The 24,172-nt window shown below is 37.5% G+C and overlaps 1 protein-coding gene across 1 annotated transcript in view; it reads right to left on the reverse strand.

The window, feature by feature from the left end:
* Nucleotides 1-24,172, reverse strand: part of LOC149084226 (uncharacterized) — a 385,762-nt gene that overhangs the window by 51,513 nt on the left and 310,077 nt on the right. Inside the window, exon 7 of the mRNA XM_089234569.1 lies at nucleotides 12,159-12,293. Coding sequence (XP_089090695.1) covers nucleotides 12,159-12,293 — 135 coding nt within the window. The remainder of the gene's footprint in view (nucleotides 1-12,158; nucleotides 12,294-24,172) is intronic.

Below are 24,172 nucleotides of genomic sequence, written 5' to 3' on the forward strand. Positions count from 1 at the left end.
TCACTGCGTTCGAGCAGCTTCATGGAAGATGAGATTCATGGTCGAGGTCTGATCCAGATCTGTGCCGGAGACTCATAAATGCAATACCTTGACGCATAAAATCCATGGTCAAAGCCAAAGTTGGCCACAGTACAATGTATTCGTATATCGTAATATAATCATGCGTTTTCCCATACTGTCAGAGCAAATACACACGTAATTTTGCGTTTGCAGAAATATCCCGTTTTTCTCTACCGGTAATACGAAGATTCAACAATTTTAGATTCACATAGATAACCAGGAAAGGCATGCAACACTTATTTCATCAAGTTGATGTAAATTTGCATGGAAAATATTCATGTCATAATCCGTTCTAAGTCAAATGTTCTATTTTTTATTCTGAAACAAAGAGGAAAAAGTAATTTGGCATTTTACGACGCATTCGATGTACTTGTAATTCATGCAAATTTTTTGGCTGAAGAACCTCTTAGAAGATGAAAATGCAAATTGTGACCGTACCCTTGATTTGAGCTTTCTAGCTAGAGCATTTCCTGAATTGCTCTCGTAAATTTCTGGGGGTGTCCTAATTTTTTGAAAAGAACGATCCTACCTATACAGGGTGTCCCTGAACTCATGGGCTAAACTTTAAGGGAAGGTGAAATACACATAAAGAATAATTTTTTGTGTAGCAATGTGGGGTTGCAAATGAAAAAGTGTTCGCGGAAAAACACGTAATGCTAAGGAAATGAAAAAAAAAAAAAAGGTTTGGCTTAATCACAATTAAATGCTACTAGGCCTGTATTGATATTGTTCGTGGCAAATTTGAGCACTTACTATAATTATTAACGTAAATAAAATTCTTTTTCCATTTCCTCAGAGCATTTCGTATTTTTCTGCCAACACTTTTCATTTGCGAACCCACATTGCTATACAAAAAATGCTTCTTTATGTGTATTTTATCTTCCCTTAAAGTTTTTCTCATTAATTCATGTACATCCTGTATTCCTAAAAACGATTTCATAACGGAAAAGAACTGAGAAACATTTATTAAATAATGAACACCTGCCACGACATAAAATTTCTCACCAATTTTCTATTCATATGTAACGCCGACGATGCTACTCATTTATATACATTATTTCCTTATTACGCAATCATGAATGAGAAATATTTCATTGCGAAAATGCAAAAGTTCAAGTATCATTTAGCGTATTTGTAACTAACGTCAAATTTTTCGCGTTCATCCTCAATTTTAAACAATATAGACATAGTCTGAACTAATATAATTAAAGATTTCCGAGCATCTAAATTCTAAGGAACAAAAAGAAGACAATAATGCATAGTAAGCGGAAACAAAACCATCAGATACTGCATGTACTTTGAAAGCATAACGTAATCGATTTCGCGTATTTTAAAACTTTAAACAAAAGGTTTTACGGCCTTTAAACAAGTAGAATGAGATAAAAGGGTGGCCGAAGCGTCTCCGAAAAAAGCAACAACGAATAAATCTCTCCCTAGCAAATGACGAATAAATAAATAATGGGATTAAATCTAAGAAAAAGAAAAATGTCACTCCTGTCGACGTTATAATGTATTTATCGAGAAATCTTCTTGTAAATGAGAGATTTTACTCTTCATGTTCAAAAGAGTATATTTTTATTCTCTTGGAACGTGCTCAACATTCTATATAAACGTCGCGGCGACGTTAAAGAGAGCGACACAAAATACAGCGCCGGTTGTATGAAATTCTTTCAGACATCACGAAAATCGCTACAAATTCAAAATAAAAACTGAGGAAAAATTAGCTCTTCTCACATTCGTGACTTTTGCACTGTTAGTTTTTTTTTTTTTTTCAGTGTAATTTTTATAATATTAACTACTTGTTCTAGCCGCAGTGTGTTGACTCTGGAGAAGTCTTTTCCTTCCCCCCAAAAGAAAAATGGGAGAATGATGAGCACTTTTTCCGCTGTAAAAGACAGTTGATGGATGTCAGTTGGGTAGAGGTCAGGGCTTCAATGATGAAAAGGAGGAACGTTTATTGCGTATCACTGTCTCAATGATATACACCGTACATTAACGGAATGGCCAGCGACCTCAAACTTAATTTTGTAAAAATGAACTAAGTGCCCTATGTGTCTAGATCACTCAACTCTTTACCGGCAGTGTTCGTCAATACTCATATAGATGAGTGATTCATGCATCAAAATCCAATTTTACTCCTCCAAATTTCGTTGAGGAAGGAAAATATTCCTTTAAATTTTAGGTAATTTTTTATTCGTTATTTCTCACTGATGAAAAAAAAATACAGTCCTCTTTTTACGAAAATTTCCCTTAAAAGGTTGAAGAGGAGTGAAATTTCTCTTCAAAACTATATTTCCGGCACAACACTGTTTCTAGGATGATGTCAGTCTCCGCTATTCGTATGAAGATTTTTAACAGCTGGCTGATGCGAAGATATATTTTGGAAAGGGAGAAAATTTAACTGTGTGCCCTTGTGCCCTTGCGGGGAATCGTACCTACGTCCTCTAAATTGCCGGGTGAGTGCACAAGACTACAAAGGCAACGAATATCTCGATCTTTCCTTGGAGCTCGTGCGCATTGAACGGGACCGTAAATAGAAGTTCGGACTTAATTCGGGATAAAGCTCATAATTGCTGATACTGCCATCAGATGGCACAACAACAACACTGTTTACCGGTCATAACGGCCGTGACTCACCGTACAGCTTCATGTCACTTCAGTGACTGGCACATTTCCATATTGCTTCAGTTTCACGTGACATATTTACAGATTACTTGATTGACCCGTGGTACGGTTCCAGAACATTTAGGTGGCCTACGAACATTTTCAGATAATTTAAGTGTTCTACGGCACATTTTCAGATAATTTAAGGGTTCTTACATTTACAGATCACTTAAATGACTGGTGGTGAGTATCAAATCAGTTAAATCATCTTTAAATGGGCAGCAGGAGACTTAAATCATCTGAAAATGTGTAGTAAAATAGTAATCTCAAATTTTTGCTTCATTTCATGAACTGAACGGTTTACTTCTCCTATATACAGTATGGGATAGTACATACAGGTGTATGGCACATTTGTAGATCTCTTTTAGTGATCCGTCGCACATTCCTCGATGACTTAGATGACCTACGGCACATTCCTAGATCACTTATATGGTCTACGTCACGTTCCTAGATCACTAAATTGATCCGCGGAATACTTAAAGATCACTTGAGTGACCCCGCGACGCATTTAGAGATAATTTTAATGACCGCACAGTTTCAGAGCACTTATGCGGATCGGGCACATTTCCAGTTCACTTAAGTGACCAACGGTGAAGTTCCACATCACTTAAATGGTTCGTGGCACAGTTCCAAATTATTTAAGTATTAAGTGGCCCGCGCACTTTCCTTAATGCTAAACACTCTTGATATCTTGATATACACGTTTGTTCCAAAGAATCAGAACATCCCAGAAAAACTCGCATAATGAAATGCTCAAATTTACTGTATGGTTATGAGTTTTGTTTTTCTACTGCATATCTGCAATTTATATACAGGGTCCTTAGCAAACAGGGGGGGATTACATTTCACTGGCGAACCGTTGATCCTATAGAGGTATACTTCCACTTAAAAAGAGTTTTCAAATAACGTGTAGTACTCAGATATGCTATTCACGTTTCAAGGGGTTGTATGGTTATTAAAATAATGACTGTTTATACAGCCCCTGTATGCCCCAATACCGAATTAGAAAGTTGTTGCCCTGTCTCTATTAATACCAACTAAAATAACTCCATATTTCTAAGTGCACTATATTCACTGATATATTCGAATTCCAAGAACGGGAGGGGAAAAAAAAACAGCTCTAAATGTGGAAAAACCGTTTTACCCGCATTTAACGCTCTTTTTCCCCAAATTTCCTCCATTTTTCGAATTCGAATGTCTCGGTGAATATTGCAATTAGGCAAGTGGAATCAGTTTAGTTGGCATCAGGATAGACAGGGCAACAGCTTCCAAATTGGTTTTTTGGTCGTAGGGTGTCTGTATAAAAAGTACATTTTTTTTTAGTTTAATAACTTTACAACCCTTTGCAACATAAATGACGTATCTGAATTCTACACGTTATTTGGATAATTTTTCTAACTGGAAGTATTCCTCTCTTAGGATCAACGGTTCGCCAGTAAAATTTCGTGCGTGCTGTTACCTATGCACCCTGTATATCTGTAAACGCGAAAAAAACCATGCATTTGCTATGAGAGAACGCGTGCCGATATCGCAACAATGGCCATCTTGGATCTTGATCAAAAAAATGTTCATGTAATTGTCCGTTTGAAGTCAAATGTTCTAATTTTTTTTAAAAAGAGAGGAAAAATTGATCTTTTTAAGAGACATTCAATTTACTTGGTGCAATTTTTTTCATCCCCGATATGCTCAAGAAGAACATTTTTGACAACATAAATGACAACCGTACTGTAAATTTTAGCTCTCCAACTTCAGCATTTCACGAGCTACACTCGCAAATTCCTGAGATGTTCTGACACTGTATTTAGAAAGAAACGCGTTAATCGAAGGGAAACATTTCAGAAGTTTTCATTTTCAAATCGCGAAGAAATACTTCAAAATTTCTTGCAGAATTGAAAAATTCCTGTTTATTATTGAGATTAAATCATCAATAACTTACTGTCAATAACGATACTTTCATGCTTAAAAACGGGAGAAATTGATAAATAAAACGAAAAGTTTTAATTAAATCTGTATAAATATTATTTTAGATAAGTTGTCTCTTTATTTTTCAACTTATATATTCATATATGCATATTTGTGTATAAGTAGCCATACATACCCTCAAAACTAATTTTCAAGGCTTCAACTAAAATCTCAATAACAAAGGTGTATCACGTGTAAAAGAAGTGTGATTAAAAATTCTCGTAATATACACATATTTTACATTCGTGCAGCTGGGATCGACGCATCACTAACTACTAACAATATTTTAAAAATTTCATCTCGGAATTATAAAAAATACAAAATTTCTCCTATTTGTTGTAATTGCAAAACTTTCAAAATCCCTAGACAGAAATATTTTGCACATTGAAAAAGGGGGGAAGGGAGAGAATAGGGTTCACCAGGGCCAGAACTAGAGGGGGCAAAGGGAGCAACTGTGCCGGGTGGCAAATTTAAGGCAAAAAAAATGTTATAAATCGGAGAGGGGGCACCCAAATCATGTCTCACCCCCCCCCCCCCACAAAAATCGTTGTTACTGGCCTGCCCCTGCTACCCAAAAACTGGCCTATTCCTCTACGCCAGCGGTTCTCGACCGGTGCTCCGCGGAGCCCTTGGGCTCCTTGTACACTCTCTAGGGGCTCCGCGGTCACTCGAGGAAAATAAAAAAAGCAGTAAAATTAAAAAAAATAATAATTATAAATATTTTTAAATAGTAAAAATAAATCAGTAACTTTGATGAATAATTAAAAAATTTGCCTACGGGGCTCCGCCATGGAATTTTTTTACTTAAAAGGGCTCCGCGAGTCAAAAAAGGTTGAGAACCGCTGCTCTCCGCTATAGAACATTTACTGATTCTCTAGGGCATACGTGTTCAACCTGTGGCCCTCAGAGTTTTGTGATGTGGCCCACGATAGTAAACCTGATTTTTAAAAAATAACTAAGCGGAATTTTCACAGATCACCCTCGGTGTTTAATTGACCCTCGGCATGATTTCCAGAGCAATCAAGATGTGCTTAGTGAAATTCCACATCACTCAAGTTACCTGCATAACAGTTCCAGATAATTCAAGTTACCTGCGGCACCGTTCTGGATCATTCGAGAGGGCTATGGTACATTTCCACATGAATTAAGTGACCCCCGACACAGTTCCAGAGCACTGAGTTGGCCCAAGGTGTACTTCAACACGAATTAAGTGGCCCAAGGCGTACTTCAACACGAATTAAGTGGCCCACGACGCAGTTTAAGATCACTCAAGTGGCCCACGGCACATTAAAGCCCCGTTCACATGTGCAAATATTGCGGTAGCATTGGAAGTGCTAGCACCCGCTTGATGACTTTTTTCCTTCGTAAGGAAGGAAATGGAGAGCAGTCATTGGTGAAAATTATTGAAGCGGGTTTTAAACCAGCTTTTCTATTTAACCATGTGAACGGGGCTTAACAGATCACTTAATTGCCCTGCGATATGTTTTCGAACGAATAATGTGGTCCGCACTCTCGTGAAGGTTGAGCACCCTTACTCTGGGGAGAAGGGGGTAATTTTATCTATACGAGGGTTCTGCGAGGAAATTTTATTGAGACCAGAATTATGGCTGCGATTTTCGAACAGCGTGCCACGACACTTCGAGGTTGGCTGGAAGTTTTTCCAAATCGTGCAGGTGTGCTGTGCTAAATTTTCAATAGTGCCGGAATGTGAAAGGTTTGGGAATCCCAGCTTCCAAAGGTTATGGTTATCGGAGAAACTCCTTAAGTGCACATCCAGATCACTTAAGCGAGGTCAAGCACATTTTTAAATCACCTAAGTGACCCGCGGTACACCTCCAGTTTACTCAAGTGGCCAGTAGCACGCTTCCCTAACTTCGAGGCGCAAATGCGAGCCGATCTCCCCATTAAAAAGTCTCGCCACAGAGACAACAGGCCTACAACGATAAATTATTCAATCATTACACTTCACTCATAGTTAGGAAAACTGGTGGCAGATGGCAGCACTACACATAACAAGCATTACACAGAAAGAAACTTCACGTGTCAGGTTTCACTACACGTACACGCACGTTGCAACATGTGCCAATTCATTAGAGGTTCCGCAGAGGAATATGGACGACGTGCATGTGTGGTTTAGTAGTAGTAGTAGTAGTAGTAGTACGCTTCTAAATCACTTGAGTGTCTCGTAGCGTACTTACAGATCACTTAAGACGCCCGCGACACATTTGCACTTCACTTAAGTGGACCACGAAAATTTTATAGATCGCTTAAGTGGTTCTTTTTTTGGTACATTTCCAAATCATTTAAATTTCCCGCAGCACATTTCCAGATCACGTAGTGGCTCGAGGCACATTTCCACATAACTCAAGTGGCTCGAGGCACATTTCCACATAACTCAAGTGGCTCGAGGCACATTTCCACATAACTCAAGTGGCTCGAGGCACATTTCCACATAACTCAAGTGGCTCGAGTCATTATCATATCATGTGAGTGACTCGCGACATATTTCCAGGTAACTCAAGTGACTCGCGGCGTATTATCAGATCACCTGAGTGGCTCGCGGTCCTTTTTGCAGATAACTGAAGTTGCCCGCGGTTCCTTTTTACAGGTAACTCAAGTTGTCCGCGGTCCCTTTTTGCAGATAACTGAAGTTGCCCGCGGAACATTTCTAGATAACACAAGTGGCTCGCGATTCGTTTCGAAACCAATAAAGTGGCCCGCATTATCCAAAAGTTTGAGCACCCTTGCGTTACAGGATGTTGGACACGTCGAACGCCTACATAGATTTCAAAACTCAAGGTCACTTCTCAGGTAAACTTCAATTTTTGTATGAAAACGAAAAGTTACGATTTCAGAGTAATATTTCACTACTGAAGTGCGCGTGTATAACTTCTCTTTCCACCCCCCTCCCCCCGCCTCCTGTATGGGGGAAAAAAACTCATAACGGATAATGTTTTGAAGTTGCTGACATACGCGTTCAATGGCGTTCGGGGAAAACTATTTCAAGAAAGATAAAAAATAGACTATTTTTCGATTCATTTTTCCCTTAGGTGAAATTTATCGTCATTTTTGCTGATACGATTGCAGCTGATACAGCCTTTGAGGTATCGATAGCCTTTTTAAGTATACAGCATGTATCTAAACACGCCTGCATTCACGATCCACGTCCTAGTTTCCCGAAGCCTAACAGCAGTCTTCGCTCGTATGCACTCCGTGTTCAAAGTTCTCGAGCAGCATACAGAAATATATTCTTTTTTTTTTTAAGTAGCATGATATATGCTTTCGAAAATTTGGAAATATTCTTCACGCGTTTCCTGTCAAAGATGAGAAAAATGCAAATCTGTAAAAGAAAAAAAAAATAATTTTTTTCCCCCGTACCTGTTTTATGAATATAAAATGCGAAGTGTAAGTAAAGGTGGGACTGTGTTTAAAGCTGTGGCGAACACTTTTGGGAATTTTCAGAGGTAGATATAAAGATGACAACATCCCCTTATACGAATACCGAAAAAGTACCTACTTCCAGTAAGAATGAATAAAAACCTTTTTACTGTGAGAGCGAATCGAAATAGTGTCAAGCCTCGAGTCAGGACTATCGAGAATTTTCGAAAGTATCTTAACCCATTTGTGTGCCAACTGTACTTATTTGAGAACAGCTTAACAACAAAACGTGTATGTTGCAAATATTTTTCGGGGGGAAAAAATACCTGTAGGCACAAATGGGTTAAATCAGAGCGGGGGGGGGGGTGGTGGGGTTTCACAATATTTTCGGTCCGTGTGGCGACATGCGATATTGCTACTGCGCGTGGGTCACATGCAAAATATAGTGCACGCCACTTAACGTGATCACATCGTGACTCGAGGTTTCTGATAACAATAACCAGATGATAACTATACTCGAAAAAATCCCGTTTGCAAGTACGATGACCACAATACTCGTTCGACCAAATTGGGTGTGTGGTCACCTTCAAATTCAGGGACAATTGTTTTTCGTTTCTTACAGAACTTGTCGTAAAATGCTTCTTTTTTTCATATTCAGGGCCTCCAGTTTTCCTCCTTTGAGCTAGAACCTACGTTTATTTATTCAGCCATTGTGAGGAGCTGAAATAGAACTATCTAATGTATATTATGAATTGCGATAATTTTTTTTTTATTGTACGATACGTTTCATAGATCCCTTGAGAAAATCTTTCGAGAAAGGAAATTTAAATCTGGTCAAATGGTGATAGCTGACCAAGAATTGAAGGAAAGGGGGTTTTTTTTTTACATACATTTGCATTCACTACAGGAAGGTCACTGAAAAAAAAAGCTCCATGCATACGTGGATCACAGCGAATACTACGGACTGATTATGACATTAAGTACGAGTAGTGGGAGAAAACACCTTCTAGCCTCCTACATAGTCTCACAGTAACAATATTTATAGGGGAAAAAATAAGTTTGGTTATAAGCCTTAACTTGAATGTGCAAAAAGAAAAAAAAAATCTGACGGAAAAAGTTGATAATGCTATCCAAAGTCCTGATAACTGTACACGAATTATTTCCTATTGGTCCGTTCCGGTTTTTGTAAAAGCGATAACAATACCCGAATAATACATTATCTAATAAGCAGTGTTGTCTGTTCTTCTCAGATAATATATACAGTATATACGTTATACTACTGAGCTACCTATGAGGTATTGGCTAGATATTGGTATGCATAAAGTGACCACGTGAGATGTATTTTACGGTAATTTTGGCTGTACCGAATGCCCTTAAAATATGTCTCGTTCTTTTCCGAATTTTCGACAAAACTTACTTGAATTTTTACTATTTACTAAAATACCAATGATTACGATTACTTTCGTAACATATAAATTAAATTATGATAATAATCGCAGTCAATTATTGTCATATTTTGTCATTCATCTCACATATCTTTCAAACTAAACGCTTATTTCGTGAATTACATTTTGATGCACTATGATTCACAGTAGCTCTTCACGTTGAGCATTGGCAATTTTTCAGCACTAAATGACGACTTTTTATTTACATTTTTAGAATATAATGGGACTTTTATGGTGATAATTACTGATGTTCCGTACCCCTGACCTCTGACATATAGTCATGTATATATTTCATTATGCACTGACACGTCTGTTCCAGAACATCTTTCGTGGGGCTGCTGAGCATCCTCCGTTTGCCTACGGGCCGGAGGGTGTGCACTCCTTATCTGAACTTTCTCACAATTAAGTAACTTTTTTTCAAATTCTAAATGACACTCTAAATCTTTCTAACGGAGGGCAATATAATTTTGAAACCCATTACTTTCCTTCCACAAAATAGCCACTCCACCCATTGACCTTCAAACATACATCTTGCTAGACATGGTGCGATAATTCTCTATAATTTGAAAAAAAAAAAAACCACTTGACCCGGTAGGAATGTCCTGAAAGTTTATCCTTGGTGTTTTCGGAATTTAAAATCATCACCTGCAACATTATTCATCTGGTATGCATAATTAAGTATGAGAGAAAGTTTTCTTGAAACGTGATCCTCGTTCTAGTGGATCCTCATCGTAAACGACTACCGCATACATCGAAGTTTTGAAGAATCTGTTGAGGGGAAAAAATGTCGTCTACAAGCACTTAATTATCTGAGAATGAATTCGGGGAGTGTTTCGTCCATTCCTGTTCAGCTGCATATGCTCTGTGATTGATGGATGTCTCACTTTTGACTACTACTGAATTGCACGTGAACTTCGTCCATATTTCTCTGCGGAACTTCGAACGAGTTGCTACACGTTGGAGTGTGTGCGTACGTGTGTTATGAATCGAACGTGAAGTTTGCTGCCATCTGCCATCTATTTTTCGAACTGTGAATGGAGCGTAATGATTGAATATTTGTACCGCTGTTGCTCTCTGTGGCGAGCTCGTGCATATATTACTGCCAAAGCCCGAAGTGCGTTCAATTCACGATATGGCCGAGAGATTTAGACCATGTCCAATTTGAAGAAATGATTCGGGCTTTGGTCTTCCAGTTTGCGAAGTAGCAGAAGATATAAATACAACGGCCACAACAGACAACATGCCCAACGAGTTGGCTGGAAAAAACATGCCCATAAAAAATATGGATGTCGATTACCTATCTAAACTATATTAAACATACAGCAACCCACAATAAGAGCAATAAAAACCAATAATTATGGTAAAATTTAAATATACTGCCCATAAAAGATTATGGTTGTCTCATGGCCAATGTTCGATGTGCCGATATGTAAGACGGTCCGGTATGCGGGATATACATTTTTCACCGCCAACGTGAGATATTTGGCTAATACATATAGAAACTGTGTATCGAATTAGCTTCACGTCATGGGAGGAAAAAAAGAGAAATTCTAGAGAAAACTATTTATATAGTAATGTAGACGTATGACTTTTTCTGTCAAATTTTGAGAAAAAATTATCACTGCATCGTGACTGTGATATGATTTGAATGAATGAACTCAGTAGAAAGGCAATCGTCATAGTGATACTTGATAACATACGGGGGGTTTGTACCACCGTCTTGCCACGTTCGCAGTTAGGGGACAACCCCTAAACTCCTCTGATTAGTAGTCCACGATACAATTAAAAAAAAATTGATATTAAAACGTGATAATTTTCGATGGAAGCATGATAATATATGATATAAAAGATTAAAAAATGTTGGGAAGCAAGTAATTATATTATTTGAGACATCGATATTCCGATTCCTTCGATCGTTAGGGTTGCCATAGCTAGCGTGTCCATAATTACCACGAATTCGCGTAGTCTATAAGAATTTTAATTGACGCGTGGATCGGATCAGAGACATACCGTGTATACCGCATGTGACGGTAAAGAGTTTTGGCCCAAGTCTGATTTGCAGAAATGATTCGGGCTTTGGCTGGATGATTCGTGAAGTGGCTTGAGATCCCTGGCCAAAGTTCAATGTGCTAATGCGTTACGGTACGGTATAGGCACTAAATCCATTTTGTTTTTCGTCACCAACGTGTAATACATGGCTATATACAGTATAGTAGCTGTATTAGATTAGCTCCATGCGGCGAGAGAAATTTGAGGGAAAAAAGATTTGTTTCTGCCAGATTAAAAAAATATATATTACACACCGCATCGTGACTGCGATGTGGTGGGTAGCTGCAACTATAACGGGCATAATTATCACGAAAAATACGCCACCTTGGGGATGACCACGAATCATAATTTTTTTATTAGAATTTGGCCAGAAATCTCCAGCCATTTCACGAACTGGCTGCCCAAAGCCACGAATTCGGACATTGGCCAGGCCAATTTACGACGAAATTGCCCAATTCGTGAACTGGCCTATATCGGGCTTTGACCATAACATATACACTAATGAACGAAAGAAAGTCACTCAGACAGACATACAGGTATCGATCATCAAGGAATATTCCAGAAAAATATTTATACGTAAGAATAATATCTGTAGAATACCTTTGGTGGTACGAGTGCCCTCCTACGATGAAGCGCGGAAGCCGGCGGTGGAGCGTGATCTGCATCTTCTTGTTCACTTTCCTCGTCCTCTAGGGAAGAGAGCTTCTTGAACACGTTCGATGGACCATCTTGTTCCTGAAATATAATATGTATCACGATCACAAAGACGATCAATTCCATGTGCAAAACGGTAGAGAATAAAGCTCCCTTTTGTGCCTATCAATCTCTCTCTCTCTCTCTCTTTCTTTGAGCCGGTGCTCGTTATCCAAATTAGGGGAGGAACACTAGTCAATACATTGAATGCCTTGAGGTTAAAAAAAAGCGATCCCTCGACTAAAAAGTATTTTATCTGATTTTACCCTAAAGCTAAATTTTTGAAAGCTTAAGTTTCGGAAGTTTATTTTCTGCGATGATTTTTTTTCAGATTTAAAAGAAAAGTTTATTTTTAGATAGAAATTCTTTTTTCCAATGTGATATTTTCTTATCTTTTGCTATTATTATTACTATTACTAACGTTTTAAAAAGATTACTTTTCGATGAATTCGCCGTTAGGTAATATTAACAAGGTCGAGAATGCAGTGATATGAGACCATTTATATCGTTTAGGAAGGGTATTATATAAAATCGGAAAAATTGGCAAAAATTCAGAATAACACTGTTGTATGAATCGAATTTTACAGAATTTCACAGACATTCGTGTCAGATTATAGTGTGTTTTCCAATTATACGGAAAGCAGGGCTCCCACTCAAAAAAATTAGAAACAGTAGAACGAGAAGAAGGGGGCGGTGCCACCCAGACAACATGATCATAAAAAGTACATAAGTACACATAAAGTACAAAAAAAAAAATCACTTAAATTTTTTTTCTTTTATTAAAACAAAATTAATTTTTTTTTCCACAGCACTGACTCAGTATCCTATAAGACGCGAGCCAAACCAAATAAAATATAAATAATTCATTCGCAAATTAATCAACACCTTTTCACATGAATAAGATGAGGAAAATTATCTGAAAGTTTTCAAGTTTGAATACTAAATAATATACTATTTCCCAGACAAAACATATCGTTCAAAATAAAATTTTGAATAGTAAACACAAAATGAAACAAAAAAACCCATTCTAATAGCATTAGCATTACATTCATTAGCATGTAAAAAAAACCAATAATGAAACTAATTTATTCTCGTCATCTAATGTATTATACCTAAAAAATAAGCAAGAAAAAAGTAATTTGAATTTTTTTAAATATTTAAATCGCCAAATAACTATTCTTTGAGAAAACACACACAAAAAATATCCTCGTTGTATCTCAATTAAATATTTTCAATTAATTTCCATATTAATTAGTCTTGTTTTCTTCTTTAGCATAAAGACTTTAAAAAAAAAAAATCTTTAAATTGCCGTCGTTGAGGAAAAGTTCACGACATTTTATTTCCATTCAGGCAATTTCGCAATGAATGATCCATTGAAGCAGCTGTTTGCGATCGGTATTTACGCATGTGAACTGAACCATCGAAAGTGAAATTCGATTAGGTAACGTCTACGTGCGTAATCATGTATGCAAACAATTCGAAAAAAAATCATCAAGTCAATATTTTTCCACGCACGCAATCAACAAATATAGTCAAATACAGCGAAGATTCGCTGTCAGGAATTGCCAATGTAGAGCAGAGGTTTCAAACGCGTATCAGTTCACGTAGAACCCTTGATGGTAAGAAATGGTTCCATGGAACAGTTGATGGTTTTGAGACGGCTCTATGTAACCGAAATAAACATCAGTGTGTCTCATGCATTTTTTTTGCAACAATATAAAAACATTTTACAGCTTTTGATATCGTAGAACCTTTGATAATCTTTCTTTTAACACCAGTTGGAAACCTATGATGAAGAGTGGAAGTCTTCAACCTTTTTCTAGTCGCGAGCACTGCCTATATCCACCATCAAAATGCAAGCATCCTTACGGCATGTTTGGCGTACAAATGCATGAAATCAGGATAATTTCAATACTTGAATGCAATTTGTACAAGGTATTTAATTGGAACGTTGATCAAGTGCTCACTAGCACCGAGCACTCTGGATGTTTCAGAGAGCACCATAGTGCTCGCGAACAACGGGTTGAAGATGCCTGATGTAGAGGAATGGTTTTCAACCTTTCATACTTCGTTTCATACCAGTATCGCCTGGAAATATGATAAGGCTGACTTATTGCTCTTCAACGTATGAGCCTCTCGTACCACTAGAAATGTGTATGCAGACTCATAGAGTTGAAGAAAGCTCTCGTACCATTAAAAATGAGTGGTACGTATGCGCACTCGTAGAAATGCGTAGATGGCTCTCATACAACCAAAATTGTTAACTGTTCACACTCGTAGAAAGAAATGCTTTGAAGCTTCCGTATTACAAGAAGAAATCACAGAAATCCACAGGAGGCTTCCTTAAAATTCGAAATGGGTGTTAGGCTTCGAACAAAAACAAGGGAGTTTTCGCGTAGGGGGTTCCTGTATTACCAAAAATAGTTGGTAGGTGTGAGCACTAATAGACAAATGCGTAGCTAGCTTTGAAAGCACTAAAAATGAGGAGTAGGAGTGAGCATTCATAAAAATGCGTAGACCTTCGTACAACTGAAAATAGGTTCTAGGCGTGCACACTCATAACGAGTATGAGTAGGAGGTTGTCATACCACTGAAAATTGGTGGGTGGTAGATGTGTACACTCACAGAAATGCGTAGAAGGCTTCCATAGAAACTGTTGGTAGGTGTACATACATGTAGAAATGTATGATAGGCGTACACACTTTCTTTCAAATCGAGCACAACTCCGATTTTTGCCATGGGCAATTTACTACCGAGTGTAGGTGTACACACTCATATAAGTGATAGGTGTGCGCACTCATAGAAATGTGTATAAGGGTTTTTACTCGTTTTTTCAAGCATTTCTGTTCATTTCTCCGCATTTAATATTTTTGAGATTGCATTGGAAATATGTATTATTGCTAAAAGCAAGAATTCATATTTTTCTTGTATATAACGAGAAATTCTAATATCCAGTATACAGTCATGCTTCAAATCATTATAAGAGACCATCATATTGAAATGATAAAAAACAAAGTCTAATTTTTATTTTATTCTCTTAATAACTTTTTTTGTTTTTGAAACCGTTGGAATTTCATTAGCATTATTGAATTCCTAAAATTGTTTCCAATTAAGATCTAATGTAATTTCTCCGGAAAACAATTTTTTTCTCTTTTAATTAGGAATCATACAATAATTCCCAATTAGTTTCAGTTAAGAGGTAAATATAGTGTTTTTTCGTTAAAAAAAAAAATCCTCCGGAGTAAATATCGCAAAATATCATTTTCATTAGGAAACGAGTTCCTTTGTTTATTTAATCCAAATTTCACTTCTTTTTTTGTTGTTGTTGAGGAAATGATGAAAGAATACTGTATTCGCAGCACCAGCAAAAAACTGAAACTGACTCAATGATAACAATTAAAAAAATAAATAAAAATTTATAAAAAATATTTATATTGAAAAATAACCTAAATTTTTGTTTTTTCATTTCAGGTTTTTATGTTTTCCGCTTGATTTTAGAAATAATTAGGAGGTGAAGATTGATTTTATCATGCCATTTAATACTTAATTGAAAACGATGGGAAAATTAGGCAGTTTGAAATTTTTCAATTTACAGAGATAAATATTTCTTCAGAACATTCAACCACGGTGGTTTTTATTTTTTTTTTTTGGTGGGGGGGGGGGAAGAGGAAATGTGCTGTACCATCACAGTGTTGCCAGAGTTGAAAAATTAAAATACAGGACATTTATGGTCTCAGATGTTTGCTGAAGATGACAGTACCATTTAACACGTACAATATTGCACTATTCAATCAATTTACGAAGATTCCCTCCCCCCTTGCCTCTGTCTTTAAAAGGTGGCTCCACTGCGATAACTAAACATCCATTGCTCTTCTATTACTGAGATTATTTAGGTACAGTAGAACCTTGATTATCTGGGCTAATGGTTGGGAAGGTGAACACGGATATAATCTAAATTCGCAATTTAGGGGCCGTTCAAGTATTACTTCATCATCGATGGGGGGGGGGGTTTGGATAATGCTTACGTCATCAACCACCCTTCATGAGAATATGAGTTAGGATTCAGAGGGGCAGAGCTGATGACGAAATTTTGCTGATAAGGGGGGGAGGTCAAAAACGGCTAAACATTTGCTTACGTAATACTTGAACGGCCCCCAAACCAAATCATCAGGAGTAAAAAAAAAAAGAAAGAAAGAAGTATTTATGTATATTTTACCTGTTCAAAATGACTGTCCACAGTATATATTTATATTATCCGTGCGATAAAATCTAATAAAAAATTACTTTTATCAAATACAGTAGAACCTCGATTATATACGGGCTAATGTTGAGGGAGCTGATCACGGATAACCGAAAAACACGGTTATCCTTTTCCTGTTAGCCATTCTGCACAGTTACAAAATGTACTTCGAGAATGGGACAAACACGGACTAGAGCTGGTCCAGCCAATGGACCATGCTGTCACGTGACCGCATCCGAAGTTACACCATCCTTGTGCCTTATATGTTTCATTGCAAAGTAAGCTTTTTATAAATATGATATTAGAGCCGAGCTCTTTCAGTGCTAACCAATAGGACGTGTCTGTTGTCGATGTTTATGATCGCAACCTTCGGTTATTTCTTGTTTCTAATAGGGGGTCATTCAAGTATTACGTCATCATCGATAGGGAGTTTCAGATTTCCTGACTTTTGATGACGTTGAATGATGCTTCCAGCATCAACCACCCCACTTTATAAAATGATGAAATATTCTTAATGGCATCTTTACTGATCTAAATGTTTTGCGGATATTTCAAGTGATCTGGAAATATGTCCGAGCTCCTTGAGTGCTCTAAAAGTATGTAGCGGGCCACTTACGTGCTCTGGAACAGTGCTGCGCGTCCCTCAAATGATCTGTAAATATGCCGCGGGTAACTTTAGTAATGCAGAATTACACTGCGAGCCACTAAGGGCTCTAAAACTGTGCCTGTCAGTTAAGGGATCTCTAAATGCACCACGGACCGCTTAAGTGTTCTGGAAATGCGCCGCGGGTCGCTCAAGTGATCTGGAATTGTGCCGCGGGTCGCTCAAGTGATCTGGAATTGTGCCACGAGTGACTTAAACGATCGGTAAATGTGCCACATAGTTCACTTTTACAAAATTAAGTTTGAGGCGGCTACTTTACCAAACCTGGCCATATCGCTATATTGCAATTTACTGCCATTAATGAATTGGGTTGGAAATAGAAGGCATCATCCATTCAACGGTGGTCGCCCCAAGAGCTCGTGAAAATATTTTATCTATATTCTCCTCTGGGTTTGAACCTGGGACCATGACGGCAACCTCCACGGTAGTAGTCAAGAATCCACTCAGGCGCAAGGTTTTAAGATGGCTGGCAACATCAGATAACCACGAAGGCAACTTTTTTTGGAGCGCGAGGCATGGGTTGAGCATATATGGCTCAAGGGTAGGTCGCGATGAATTTGTTTAAGAGAAATTTTGAGTTCTTAGCCTTCAAACAGCATTGAAATTAACAGAAATGTGTCAAGTTCACAACTACTCATTTTATCAATATTGTAACCTGAACTTCCAGAAATAATTCAGTTAATTCCGATTATAAATTTTCGCAGCACACCACCCCAGTAGCACGACGACATAGTACAATATCTGGACAATAACGTTATATATCGAAATGTCCGAGGAATATCAGATGCCATAACTACGATATAGAACGGTCTCGTCCTATATGGTGCAAATTAATTATAATATTAATTGATCAAGTCTTTAATTTTCAGTAGAATATGTATTTAAAAAATTCCATGTGAATAATATTTACCTTGAAGGACACCAACTTGAAACGATAAACTATTTTAATATAGTTTGAAATACATAGATCTATATCGTGAACCTGACAAAGATGTATATAAGGAACACAATATGCTTATACATCAAAATCATTTCATCAATTGTAGTTAAATCCTTACTGTGTGTGTTTTATATTGTAGATTTAGGAGGAGTAAGAACGTATCCACCATAGTAATTGCCACTTTATAATTGCACATAATTTTTAATTTAGAAAAATCTGCTCTTGCTTTTGTTGTGTACCTATATATGTATGTATTTTACTTAAAGTTATTTATTACTATTATATTTTTGGGTGTTTTGTTAATTTTGTACCATATTTTCAGAATTTTAACTTTTTGTGTTACGTATTTTTTATTTTGTTCCATTATATAAATTAATAATTTTAAATAAATAATTAATAATATATTGCACAATACATCAATTTTAATTTATTAATTTTTTTGGCTCTTCAGTTTATATAAGACGGTTGGTAACCCTACCCATAGGAAATTTTTTTTTTTTTTAAATTTCTTATGAAAGGGCGCCATCTATCGTCCAAAAGTTGAAGTATTTTCATATATCACATTCACGATATAATAGATCTACAATATTTATCTCTGACTATGCCCTTTTTAGCTAGAACGATATCGTGGCCCGATATAGATCAATATTAGAAACTGAAATTTTACGATATAGATCTATATCTTTGTGCTACCTGGGCAGTTACAAGTTGCCGTGGGTATAAATAAAATAATTATCACGATATTATACTAATTTATTTATTTATTTTATTATTATTATTATTGTTTTATTGGCATAATATATATATTGGAACAATTTTCCGCAACAAAATGTTTTATTTTCTTTTTTTCTTTTCCTCCTTCAAATGTTATAATTTTGTACTAATGTAATATTGTGTTACTCTATGATGAAGGGGGATTTACCAATGGGGCTCTTTTGAGCTCGGCGCTCTGTATAGCGGTCACGGTCTCGATAATTTATTGGAAACAATTCACTTCTCCAGTAAAGTTGGAAAAAAACTGCCTCATAAACATCAGAGGTTCAAAAGTACAGAGCATTATACAGCCGCTGCTCGTTATAACGACCCCCATCTTTCAACGGAAAATAGACGTTATATTGGGAGGTCGTTATATCGGATGGAAAACATATACATTGAACATTGAAGGACCGGACACACCCCGCTTCCCATCTCAAGGAGATATCAAAGCGTTCCCGAAAGATAGGTGCAACCGGAATTTTATTAAATATGTATATATATCTATATAAATTTGTATAACAGAATAACAAGTCCAATTACAGGAGTATAAATCAACGAAATAATTATGATTAATTATGATCTAAGAATCGAAATCTAAATTGATATTATAGCGTCCTTGGGGCACGTCCGGACTCGATAATCAAATTCCGTTGGTGGAGGTCCGTCCGCGTTCGTTGGATGTCACTAGTCGTGTAGGCCGTACAACGACGAATCGATGTCATGTTTACGTCACATGTCCTTGTCCAAGTGTCCAAATCAGCCAATGTTCGGACACCCAGATGTTTTTAGCTCATTCTAGGCACACATTCCTGTTCCATAAGCATCCTACGTCTTAATTCTCTTCTCCTGGGCAATTAGGAGATTTTCATCATTCCCGAAGCTACATCGGCTGGCTAGCTGGATTATGGTGGCATTGTTTCCCCACGTTAACATGTTAAGTGTTTATAGTTTCTCCAATAAAGTTCGCCGTTCAACGACGTATCAGTTTCGTGAATTTCCAGTACCCCTACGTGGCCGCAAGTTGTAGACTCGCCCTGGTATCAGCTTTACTGATACCAGGGAGAGTCTACAACTTGCAAAACATATACCACAGTCGTTATATGAAACGATTTGAGACTTTTCCTGCCAGTCGTTGTAACAGAAAGGTCGCTATAACGTGGGGTCGTTACAACGAGCGTCGATTGTATATAGTTTTTTGAACGGAGTTTCGATACATAATCCCTATCTTAAATCGTAAATGCACACGTGTTAAAGGCGATACCTTTTCTTTGCATATTTTCTTCAAAAGAACACTCGTTTCATTCAACCACGATGAAGAATCGAAATCGATCGAATAGTAATCAGAAAAACGCCAAAGAAAACTCAACATGTCTTCGGAATTAATGATACATAAAGACAGAGGAGTAAATATTTCTCAGTTCTTTTCTCCATTTGTTAGCTTCTATTCATTCTTCAACGCGAAGTTATTATTATTATTATTATTTTATTTTTTTGTAGTTGTGCTTTCAATATCTCTTTTTTCTCGGCAACGAAAGCGAATTCCTCCTACGTCTAACAAGTTGCATGAGAAAATTATTCATGCCTATGCGAAACAAGTAAGTCCTCTGTCACTATTCCGGAAGACATTTTAAACAGCAGCTAAAATGCAGGAAAGGACTTGTAATTATTTCTCTTGCTTTTTTTTTTCTCATGGGAGGGGGGGGGGGCTTTTTCAATAAATTGGGAATATAGTACTTTTTCCTATTGAATTTGCATCTTCTTCGCAATTTTTATTTTTATGAAGGGTGATAAGTTCCCCTTGCCGCATTTTAATGGTGATCCTAGAGGCATACTTTCACGATTAGCGAAAGTATCCAAATAACGTGTAGAACTCAGATACATCATTCATGTTGCAAGGGATTGTATAGTTATTCAAATGAAAAAAGTAACTTTTTATACGGACACCCTGTGTTCAAAAACTTAATTTTAAAAATGTTGCCATGTCCCTTCTGATGCGAACGAAAAAAAATTCCATGTCTCCAAGTGCAATATTCGAATTAGGAAAAAAAAAATTATTAATCTAAAATTATATCTAAATTTACCTTCATGAGTTCATTTCTACTGACTCCGTATGACTATTTCGCGGTGATTTCTAGTGTATTTAATAATCTTGTATTTTCGTGGGGCCCCTCTGACTATAATACTGCTACAGTTTTCCTTTCCAGGTGGACAAATGTCCATCTTGGACGGAGATCTTGTCACTTCACGGTCACATAACGGACAAAGGATTAAAAGAATTATCTTTGTGTGCGCCACTGTTCTGTAATACCGTTGTTTTAATGTTGTTTTCTTTTTCTTTTCTTTCTTAATCTCGTTTCAGATACTAAGCCTAGGAGTTACAGGCCCAGCCGCTTTCAGCGGAACTTCCGACCATAGACTTAAGATATAAATAGTATTATTACTCTGTGCTTCCGACGGCTCTTTCGCTCGGTGCCTGTTTTAGTCTGGTACAGGTAAGTACACCCTTGAGGTAAGTACAGGTAAGTATATTGTCATTGCTTTTAAATATAACTTGAATTAAATTTAAAAACAAAACGAAAAATAAATAAATTTGAAATTAAAGTTAATTTTAAATTTAAAACCAACTAATAAGACAATTCATCAAATCAGTCCAAACTTAATCCAATTTTCTCAAATAAATTTTGTAATTTTCAATCTTAATTTTAACTTAATTGAACTCTGACTTTATTATCTAATCAAGCTGTTTTATATTATTGTGCATCTGAATAAAATAATTAAATTAATCTTAGTAATTATCAAAGGCAAAATTTAAAAATTTGCAATATTTAACTCCCACTCGATATTAAGTAATGAAGGCATTCAACTAATTCAATCACCAAATCATTTACTGAAATTAAAATAAACTTAAATCCAAACTAGATTTTCTTTTTAATGATTTTCCATAGAAACAAAAAACAGAATTAATTGGGACTCGAACTTGCAGCCACCTCCCCGTGGTTGAGTCCCGGGAAGTTTCCCATTTCTGGAAATCTTGCCAAGAGCTGCATTAAAACTTGATTTTCAATTGCTTAAATTTGTGTAATAATTTGCATAAATACTTCGTGTAATATCGTCATTTTTTATGAATCATAACCATCGGGGCTCAATTTTGAAATCTTTTTCTGATTCATTAGCTCAACTTTTCATCTCAGTCTGATGGTGAATATGAATGGCAATTCCACGGATGGTGTCTAAAATAGATGATGCCTAAATATAGATGAATAGATTCTGGGAGGTCTTTGAGGATCATTCCATACGTGGGTGTGGCTATAGTCAGGGCTCTCTTAACAAATGAGCCTACCCAGGCCACGACCACCTAGATAAGGTTATATAGGAGGTCGTGCCCAGGCACGTCCTGTGGGGGGGGGGGGATCCTCGTGATGATGTGGAATGGTTTTAAATTTCCTATAGTACGTATGTAAATCGGTAGACAGGTATTTCTATCCAAGTAGGGGGGGGTGCTCTTCAGAAGAATCACTTCACCCAGGGAGGGGGGCTATTATAATCTTCAAGCGGCCCTGGTGTCTCGTGACTGGGCTATGTCCAGAAATTTCTTATGAGGGGATGTTCCCCTCTAAGGAGGGACCAAAGGCATGGCTTCCACATCATGTAACAGAGCATTTAGGTTGGTGGTCGGCTGAAGTTGGTTTTCTGTGGTTCCCAACTTCGAGGTGCGAATGCGAGCCGATCTCCTCGTTGAAAAGTCTCGCCACGGAGAGCAACAGGCCTAAAGCAATACAATTATCCAACCATTACACTTCACTCATAGTTAGAAAAATTTACGGCATATGGAAGCACTACACACAACAAGTATTACACAGAAACAAACTTCACGTCAGGTTCACTCTACACGTACTCATATAAATTCCAACATGTACCAATTCGTTAGAAGTTTCGCAGAGGAATATGAACGAGGTGCATGTACGGTTCAGTAGTAGCACTTAAGTTGGGATCTTTGGCGGGCCTTTTTCTGTTCAGATTTTCTACAGGCCCGTGCATAGTGAATTTATAGTGTTAAAAAAAAATAAAAGAAACTTAAAAAAAAAACCACTACACACACACACTTGGCTGGAACATGTCTGCGCCCGCCCTTGTAGAGGTCATGGCGTAAGGGAAGAGTAACAGATTTAACCCCATGTAGGTACTTTATATATCAACCATTCATTTTCTCACATTTGGGAGGGGGACTCCGGTTCCTTTTCACTTGGCTCCTCCCGTCCCCTTTCGCTACAGCCTTGTCTCGCACAACGGTGATGCTTGCCGTTGGGGCAATGGACGATTCTTATCGTTTTTTTGTTCCCCCCCCCCATAAATTCACTATAGATCCCACAAAAGATCCCAGCATAGAGCATGAGCAGATACAGGTTGCTTGGATGGGAGTGGGTAAGGGATATATCACCGAGTGCGTGTATATTGATATTTCGGGAGTAAGTATGTGAGTTGGAGAGGGGAAGTAACACTCTCAGTTAGATAGGGCCTCAGAACATTTTTTCGGCCCTGGGGCCCTGGTGCTGTTAAGATGGTCCTGCTACCGTCTGAAGAATATCTGCAACTGTTTCGTGGTGAATGCTATGATGCAGTTCAGATATAGCAGCTGTTCTTAACCAGGGATCCTCGGAACCCATGGGAACCTCCTTGAATAGGTTTTGGAAAGTCCGTGAGGGGCAATTAGGAAAATCAATCGCCTTCATCTGATTAAACAAAAAGGGGTTCAGGCCGTTTTATCGGTACAAAGGGTCCGTGGAACACAAAAAGTTCAGAGCCCTTGACACTGATACATGTGATGTCTCTCTCTGTTATTCATACAAAGTGGTTTTTCCCAAACCGAGCACAACTCAGGTCTATCGCCATGGGCAATTTACTACCTAGTGAGTTATGCCGAAAGTGTAAGCGCATGTACCTAACAGTATGAGTGCGCGTATCTAGTGTTGTGTCTGATTTTTCAGTGGGAATTATTTCAAAAGGGAAGTGTAAGGACTGAATACTTGTACTGTTTGTAGGTCTGTTGCTCTCTGTGGCGAGACTTTTTATCGGGGAGATCGGCTCGTATTTGCTCCTCGAAGTTGGGAACCAGAGAAAATCAACTTCAGCCGCTCACCACTGTGGCGGCGGTGGAGCTCGAACCCGCATACAAAGTATTACAGGACTGGGTGCAATGGGGGAGAGAGATGGAAAAAGGAAATTCTATAAAAAAAACTTGAAATATCCAACGAAATTATTGTGGGTCACTAAAAAAAAATGTAAATACTAATATTTTGAACTCCAATAAAGGGTAAAATTGA

The sequence above is a fragment of the Pholcus phalangioides genome, unplaced genomic scaffold (genome assembly GCF_987345545.1).
Source record: "Pholcus phalangioides strain wild (caught in Gottingen) unplaced genomic scaffold, Ppha-v1.0 ptg000008l_1, whole genome shotgun sequence".
Lineage (NCBI taxonomy): Eukaryota > Metazoa > Arthropoda > Arachnida > Araneae > Pholcidae > Pholcus > Pholcus phalangioides.